Raw genomic sequence first — 8859 nt, forward strand, 5'->3', positions numbered from 1 at the left:
GGAGGTTCCTCAAAGAGTTAAAAATAGAACTCCCCTATGACCCAGCAATAGCACAGGGATTTATCCCAAAGATACAGATGCAGTGAAAAGCTGAGACATCTGCACCCCAATGTTTATAGCAGCAATGTCCACAATAGCCAAACTGGAAGAAGTCTCAGTGTCCATCAAAAGATGAATGGATAAAGTAGATGTGGTCTGTATACACAATGGAATATTTCTCAGCCATTAGAAATGACGAATAACCACATTTACTTCAAGGCGGATGGAACTGGAGGGTATTATGCTGAGTGAAGTAAGTCAATCGGAGGACAGTCATTATATGTGTTCACTCATCAGGGGAATATAAAAAATAGTGAAATGGATTAAGGGATTATAGGGAAAAAGGATAGAAAATGAGTGGGAAAAATCATAGAGGGTGACAAAACATGAAAGTCTCCTAACTCTGGGAAAAGGAACAAGGAATAGTGGAAGGGGAAGTGGGCGGGGAGATGGGGTGACTGGGTGACGGGCACTGAGGGGGGGGGCATTTGACGGGATGAGCACTGGGTGTTATACTATATGTTGGCAAGTCGAACTCCAATAATATATATATATATATATATATATATATATATATATATATATAATAAAGGATACATTTCAAGCTGAGAGGCAATAAATTGATAACTGACACAAATACCATGGAATAAATCTAAGAAAGCAAAGACTTACATGGAAAATTTATAAAACTTCATTCAGAGATACTGTTAGAAGTTGAATTGTGCCTCTAACCCCCAATTCATATGCTGAAATCTTAACCCCCAGTACATCAGAAGGTGAACTTATTTGGAAATTAGGTCATTACAGTTGTAATTAGCTAAGATGAAGTCTTTAGGATGGACTCTTTTCATTTTTTTAAAGATTTTATATATTTATTCATGAGAGAGAGAGAGAGAGAGAGAGAGAGAGAGAGGCAGAGACACAGGCAGAGGGAGAAGCAGACTCCATGCAGAGAGCCTGACGTGGGACTTGATCCCAGGTCTCCAGGATCACGCCCTGGGCCAAAAATGGCGTAAAACACTGAGCCACCCGGGCTGCCCAAGGTGGACTCTTTTCAATATGACTGATGTCCTTCTAAAAAGGGTAAATTTGAAAAAAGAAAGACAGACAGGCATGGAGGAATGATCATATGAAAACACACAGGAAGAAGACAAGCCAAGGAGAGAGGTCTAGAACAAATTATTTTCTTAGGCACTCAGAAGAAACCAACCCAGCCACACCTTCTTTCAGACTTCCAGCTTCCAGAACTATGAGACAATATATTTCTATACTTTAAGCTACTAAGTCTGTGGTACTTATTTACAGCATCCCAAGCAAACTAATATAGATTTTGATACCAAGAAGTAGGGTGCTGCTGTAACAAATACCTACAAATGTGGAAGTGGCTTTGGAACTAGATAATACTAAAGTAGGGTGGACCCCTAATCCAATATAACTGGTGTCCTTATTTTTAAAAAGGGGGGTAATCTTTGTATAAGGGCAGGTGTGCACACAGGGGGAATGTCATGTGAAGACTGAAGTTGTGCTTCCACAAGCCAAGGCAATACTAGAAGGTAGAAGAGAAGCAAGGAAAAGATTCTCCCTCACAGCCTTCAGAAGGAGTCAATTTGGCTGACACCTTGATCTTGGACTTCTAGTCTCCAGAACTGTGAGACAATAAATCCCCATTCTTTAAACAACACAGTTTGTAGTGCTCTGTCACTTCAGCCACAGGAAACTCATACAAAAAAAAAAAAAAACTAATGATAACTTCAATAAATAAATAAACTATGCTCCCTGGGAAATGTAATATTGTAAAAATGTCAGTTATCTCTGAATTATTTTAAAGATGAAATGTATACAATGGAATATTACTCAGGCATTAGAAACAACAAATACCCACCATTTGCTTCAACGTGGATGGAACTGGAGGGTATTATGCTGAGTGAAGTAAGTCAATCGGAGAAGGACAGTGTATGTTCTCATTCATTTGGGGAATATAAATAATAGTGAAAGGGAATATAAGGGAAGGGAGAAGAAATGTGTGGGAAATATCAGAAAGGGAGACAGAACATAAAGACTCCTAACTCTGGGAAACTAACTAGGGGTGGTGGAAGGGGAGGAGGGTGTGGGGTGGGGGTGAATGGGTGACGGGCACTGAGGGGGGCACTTGACGGTTGAGCACTGGGTGTTATTCTGTATGTTGGTAAATTGAACACCAATAAAAAATAAATTTATTAAATAAAAGATGAAATGTAATCACAAATAAAATTCCAACAATCATTTTATGTGATATTTGACAAATGATTCTAAATATTATGCAGTAGTACAGTATGTTAAGAATGCCAAAAAAGAAGAAAAGGTAGAAGGATTTTTACTACTGGCAGTCCTTACTTTGCATGGTGGTTGAGGGCCATGCAAGCTGGAATAATACAAAGCAATCTTAATAATAAATAGGAAAAATCATCATTGTTCTGTGAGCATTCAACATTGTCAAAAGTTAAGAACTCTCTTACTTTTGGTTATCAACATAAGGGAAAATTTAAAAAATAGTAAAGCAGTCATTCAAAACATTAGAAATATTGAGAATTAAAGTTTCAAGTATCTTTGAGTTCCTCTAATATGATGGTTTTTTTGTTTTGTTTTTGCTGTTCATAACATCATTATTCATAATACTCCCAAACTGGATATAACACAAATGCTCCTCATTATTAGTACTGAGGGATATATGCTGGAATGTTCATAGGATGGAATTTATACAGCAATGAAAAATTGAAGAAATTTACAGCTGCTAGCATAAAGATAAATGAATTTCATTAGCGTGAGCAAAATTAGCAAGTCAAAAGAAGTGAATATACAGTATAATTGCATATTAAAAAGTTTAAGAACAGGCAAAACTGGTGTGTAGGGGTGCAAGAGGAAATGGTAAAGATATCAATAAGAGCAAGGTAAAGATTATTCTAAAAGTCAGGAAAGGAGTTACTTTAGGTTTGATGGAGTGGGAGATGTATTTGAGAAGGGGCATCCTAAAGATTTATAAATTACATGAAGTGTTTTATTCTTTGTTAGGTATTGTTTACACAAGTGTATATTTTATAATTACTATTTTAAGCGCCATGTATGTTTTATATCATATATTGCAATTTAATGATACATATTTAATATTATCTTTAAATTAGAAATGAAGGGGAGCCTGGGTGGCTCAGTGGTTTAGCGCCGCCTTCAGCCCAGGGCATGATCCTGGAGACCCAGGATCGAGTCCCGCGTCGGGCTCCCTCCATGGAGCCTGCTTCTCCCTCTGCCTGTCTCTCTCTCTCTCTCTCTCTCTCTCTCTCTCTCTCTCTGTATTTCTTATGAATAAATAAATAAAATCTTGGCTGATGCAAGAGTCTAGTGCGGTGGTAGGAGAGGTGTCGGCGGGAGCAGCGCTGCCACCGGGGCCTGGGGCTGACCCGTCCGACTTCCCGTCCGTGCCGAGCCCACTCGAGCCGCAGCCATGTCCGGGGACGAGATGATTTTTGATCCAACTATGAGCAAGAAGAAAAAGAAGAAGAAGAAGCCTTTTATGTTAGATGAGGAAGGGGATGCCCAGACGGAAGAAACCCAGCCCTCAGAAACAAAAGAAGTAGAACCAGAGCCAACTGAGGACAAAGATGTAGAAGCTGATGAAGAGGACAGTAGGAAAAAGGATGCTTCTGATGATTTAGATGACTTGAACTTCTTTAATCAGAAGAAAAAGAAGAAAAAAACAAAAAAGATATTTGATATTGATGAAGCTGAAGAAGGTGTAAAGTATCTTAAGATCGAAAGTGATATCCAAGAACCAGCTGAACCAGAGGATGACCTTGACATTATGCTTGGCAATAAAAAGAAGAAAAAGAAGAACGTTAAGTTCCCAGATGAGGATGAAATACTAGAGAAAGATGAAGCTTTAGAAGATGAAGACAGCAAAAAAGATGATGGTATCTCATTCAGTAACCAGACAGATCCTGCTTGGGCAGGCTCCGAAAGAGACTACACGTATGAGGAGCTACTGAATCGAGTGTTCAACATTATGAGGGAAAAGAATCCAGATATGGTTGCTGGAGAAAAAAGGAAATTTGTCATGAAACCTCCACAGGTTGTCCGAGTAGGAACAAAGAAAAGTTCTTTTGTCAACTTTACAGATATCTTTAAACTATTACATCGTCAGCCCAAACATCATCTTGCATTTTTATTGGCTGAATTGGGTACAAGTGGTTCTATAGATGGTAATAATCAACTTGTAATCAAAGGAAGATTCCAACAGAAACAGATAGAAAATGTTTTGAAAAGATATATCAAGGAATACGTTACCTGTCGTACGTGCCGATCACCGGACACAATCCTGTAAAAGGACACCCGACTCTATTTCTTACAGTGCGAAACTTGTCATTCTCCATGCTCTGTTGCCAGCATCAAAACCGGCTTCCAGGCTGTCACAGGCAAGCGAGCACAGCTCCGTGCCAAAGCTAACTAATTGGCTAACCACCACTGATTTTGCAAAGTGTGTTGTGGAGATTTGGCTGGACAGGTTTACCATCAGAATGGATATACCACTGTATTAAAAACAAGATAGAAAAGCTGCCAGGTTCTTTGGCGTGTGGCTGGTTGGTCTGAAATCCTTGCAAGATGCTGATGCTCAAGCTGTTGACATACTCATTGCCTACTTTAACAACTGTCAGAAAAACATGATGGGGTAAGGCAGTGCTTTTTTAAAATCGTTCATAGACTTATGTAAAATGCAAGATAAATTAAAGTTATTATAACAGTGAAAAAAATGAATGAATAAATAAAATCTTTAAAAAATAAATAAATTAGAAATGAAGACAGAGTTAGTGAGTGTGAAAGGAGCGCAGAAAGCATCTGGGAGGCTGTAATACTCTATTTCTTGACATACACATGTGCATATGTGTATATATATATATATATATATATATATATATAGTGTGTATTTTTCAGAATAAAAATCATCTTCTATCCAAGTTTTTCTTGTATATTTTCTTCTACAAACCATAATAGGCTGCTAAATGTTTGAAAAACAATGTAAGTTTTAGCCCAATTAACAGTACTGGAAAAATTCCCAGTATCATTTCTCCAGTTTGGGGCTTTGAGGTTGTTGCTCTTCTGCTCAACAAGCTGAAACATGCTTTGAGCCTGGAACTTTCAGACAAGGCTAGGAGGCTCAGCAAAAAGAAAACTGGAGAAGAAAGATTAAGGGTGAGATTTGAAAAGCAGAAACACAGGGGGGCATTGTCACACACCAGGAATATATCAACTTTTAATCACAGTCTTCTATGCAGCCTGGGGTGGTGGGGCAAAGGCAGATTAAAGAAAGGCATGGACTACTTTGTACTCTGCATAGTGAGAAACTCAATGGATGACTGCCAGGGACTCTAGAACTTACTTGTTCATCACATCTTCCTGAAGCATGATGCACAACTCCCTGATGACATTACTGCTGCCTTCCCACCATATGGTAAGTCTGATTTCCTAGACTCTCCCAATGAGGGTTCAGTAGAAGGGGTCTGGTTTTTCTTTTTTGTAGGATAAAGAAATCTTACCTAATTACCCTAAATTTACAGTTGGTGTGGTGGGTTCCATGGAGAATTTGCCATTTAAGGGAGCAAACAATATGTTTAAAACAGTAGAGGCTGCTGAGCCTGTGACTGAGAGGCCCACCAATGTCTGGGAGACACTGCCAAGGCTCTCTGGTCATGGCCACAGATCAGGAAAGACACAAAACTGAGAGATAGGTTGCTAGGCCCTGACATTAATGCCATGGTCTCTCTCTTCCATAATATAAGTGCCTGTTTAAAAATTTAGATGGCAAAATATGTGTAAAATGAGGAATATCTCCCTCATTTTCTCCTGACTCCCTATACCACTGCAATAAGTGACTACTAGGAACACTCCAGCCTATGCCCCCTGCAGAGCTAAATATTCACATGTGTAAGTATAGGCACATATAAACATGCTTTTCTGATTTTCTTTTTATAAAGTTATATCCTACCCTATATCTAAAAGAAGGTCTGTATATTAGGAACATTCCACAGTGTCTTTTCAAAGCTTGCCCCAAACAGACCCTACTACCCAAAACAGAGGCCTTCTGGTTGGCTTCGACATAGACTCTCTCCTTCTTCCACAGAGGTTATTCAAGTCAATCACTTCACCAGTTGTTGAAAAAGACATGAGAGACTTCCTTTGTGCCCCCACAGACCTGACTCATACTTCTCTCTTATGGAAAAGAATCATTTTGACCTGGAAGACTAGATTCCTGGAAATGCTAAAGCCTAACCTTGAAAAGACCAGCAGACAGATGGGTTTAGCCTTCTCTCCCTCTGGATGAGCATGAGGATGGCCAAGCGAGGAAATATATTGGCCTGTTAACCAGGCAAGCTAGTTCTCCTGTTCTCCAAAGGTCTGTGAAAAACCTGGGCCTTTCTGGGGCTGCTTGTCTCCATAGGATTCTGCTAGAAATGATCTTCTCTTGGAAATAGCTTGGAACATTCAAGCCCTGCAATTGCTGCAGGCTCAGTTACACCATCAGGCACCTCGGATAAAGTGACATTCAGATCTCCAGCTAAGCTTCAGTTCACAAAATGGATCTTACCATTTCCCAGATTGTGAACGTAAGGGGAACAATTGAATAATCTTAACCAAGGGAGTGACAAAGTGGGATAATGTATACTGTAGATGCAAGGCTACTGTGTGGTTGCAGAATTTCCACCCCCACCACCAACACTAATCCATGATGAAAAGCCAGAACACTTATACTGATATATTTTATTTCCTTATGGAATTAATAGGTTTTTTTCTGGTTATAATTAGTACATGCATACATAATTAGTACATGTGAATTTTCAAAATCAAACAACAGGAATGCATGTGAATAAAAGTAAAGATCATTGGAAATTTGTGCACCTTGAGGTGACTATAATTAATATTTTGTTGACTATAAGAGGCAGCATTCTAACCCCCTGTTCTTCCCTCCGTGGTGTTATTTATTCCTATGAATATGTTAATTACGTGACAAAAAGGACTTTGCAGATGTAATTAATGTTATCAATCAATTGATCTTAAGAAGAATTAATTGATTGTTCTGGATTTTGATGATGGACCTAATATAATCATATGAGCCCTTAAAAGCAGAAGGAACAGAAAAGGAAATCAGAAACATTTGAGGGCAGCCCCCGTGGCGCAGCGGTTTAGCGCCGCCTGCAGCTCGGGGCGTGATCCTGGAGACCCTGGATCTAGTCCCACGTCGGGCTCCCTGCATGGAGCCTGCTCCTCCCTCTGCCTGTGTCTCTGCCTCTCTCTCTCTAGCTGTGTCTCTATGAATAAATAAATAAAATCTTTAAAAAAAAAAAGAAACATTTGAAGCATGAGGACTTGGCAGTTCAGTGCTATTTTGAAGATGGAGGTGCCATGTGAGAAGAAATGCAGGCACTCTGAAGTTCCTGGGAGAAAAGACCTGGATGACAGCTAGTAAGAAATGGAAACCACCAACTTGCAACGACAAGAAATTAGATTCTGTCAACAAGCCAAATGAGTTTGGAAGCCAATTCTTTCTCAAAGCCTCCAGAAAGGCACTGTAGTTCTGCCTGCATTTTGATATCAGCCTTGTGAGACACTAAGCAGAGGACCCAGTTAAGCCATGCTGTTCCTAGATTTCTGACCATGAAAACTGAGAAAATAAATGGATTATGGGTTTTCTATTTTGATTTTTTAATTTATTTTTTTAAAATAATAAATTTATTTTTTTATTGGTGTTCAATTTACCAACATACAGAATAACACCCAGTGCTCATCCCGACAAGTGCCCCCCTCAGTGCCTGTCACCCATTCACCCCCGCCCCCGCCCTCCTCCCCTTCCATCACCCCTAGTTCGTTTCCCAGAGTTAGGAGTCTTTATGTTCTGTCTCCCTTTCTGATATTTCCCACACATTTCTTCTCCCTTCCCTTATATGCCCTTTCACTATTATTTATATTCCCCAAATGAATGAGAACATACAATGTTTGTCCTTCTCCGATTGACTTACTTCACTCAGCATAATACCTTCCAGTTCCATCCACGTTGAAGCAAATGGCGGGTATTTGTTGTTTCTAATGGCTGAGTAATATTCCATTGTATACATAAACCACATCTTCTTTATCCATTCATCTTTCGATGGACAACAAGGCTCCTTCCAAAGTTTGGCTATTGTGGACATTGCTGCTAGAAACATCGGGGTGCAGGTGTCCCAGTGTTTCATTGCATCTGAATCTTTGGGGTAAATCCCCAACAGTTATAATTGCTGGGTCGTAGGGCAGGTCTATTTTTAACTCTTTGAGGAAACTCCACAGTTTTCCAGAGTGGCTGCACCAGTTCACATTCCCACCAACAGTGTAAGAGGGTTCCCTTTTCTCCGCATCCTCTCCAACATTTGTGGTTTCCTGCCTTGTCAATTTTCCCCATTCTCACTGGTGTGAGGAGGCATCTCATTGTGGTTTTGATTTGTATTTCCCTGATGGCAAGTGATGCAGAGCATTTTCTCATGTGCATGTTGGCCATGTCTATGTCTTCCTCTGTGAGATTTCTCTTCATGTCTTTTGCCCATTTCATGATTGGATTGTTTGTTTCTTTGCTGTTGAGTTGAATAAGTTCTTTATAGATCTTGGAAACTAGCCCTTTATCTGATACGTCATTTGCAAATATCTTCTCCCATTCTGTAGGTTGTCTTTGAGTTTTGTTGACTGTATCCTTTGCTGTGCAAAAGCTTCTTATCTTGATGAAGTCCCAATAGTTCATTTTTGCTTTTGTTTCCTTTGCCTTCGTGGATG

At 39.6% G+C, this 8859-nt stretch overlaps 1 protein-coding gene across 1 annotated transcript; it reads left to right on the plus strand.

Moving 5' to 3' along the window:
* Positions 1-3396: 3396 nt before the first annotated feature.
* LOC112673100 (eukaryotic translation initiation factor 2 subunit 2-like) lies at positions 3397-4817 on the plus strand. Its single transcript, XM_035711654.2, has one exon. The coding sequence runs from the start codon at positions 3515-3517 to the stop codon at positions 4388-4390; it is 876 nt and encodes a 291-aa protein (XP_035567547.1). The 5' UTR covers positions 3397-3514; the 3' UTR covers positions 4391-4817.
* The last annotated feature ends 4042 nt before the right edge of the window (positions 4818-8859 follow it).

This window comes from Canis lupus, chromosome X, assembly GCF_003254725.2.
Source record: "Canis lupus dingo isolate Sandy chromosome X, ASM325472v2, whole genome shotgun sequence".
Taxonomy (NCBI): domain Eukaryota; kingdom Metazoa; phylum Chordata; class Mammalia; order Carnivora; family Canidae; genus Canis; species Canis lupus.

What these genes read in the sequence shown, in the direction of transcription:
- LOC112673100 (XM_035711654.2), top strand. Translation starts at nt 3,515, where the DNA reads ATGTCCGGGGACGAGATGATTTTTGATCCAACTATGAGCAAGAAGAAA.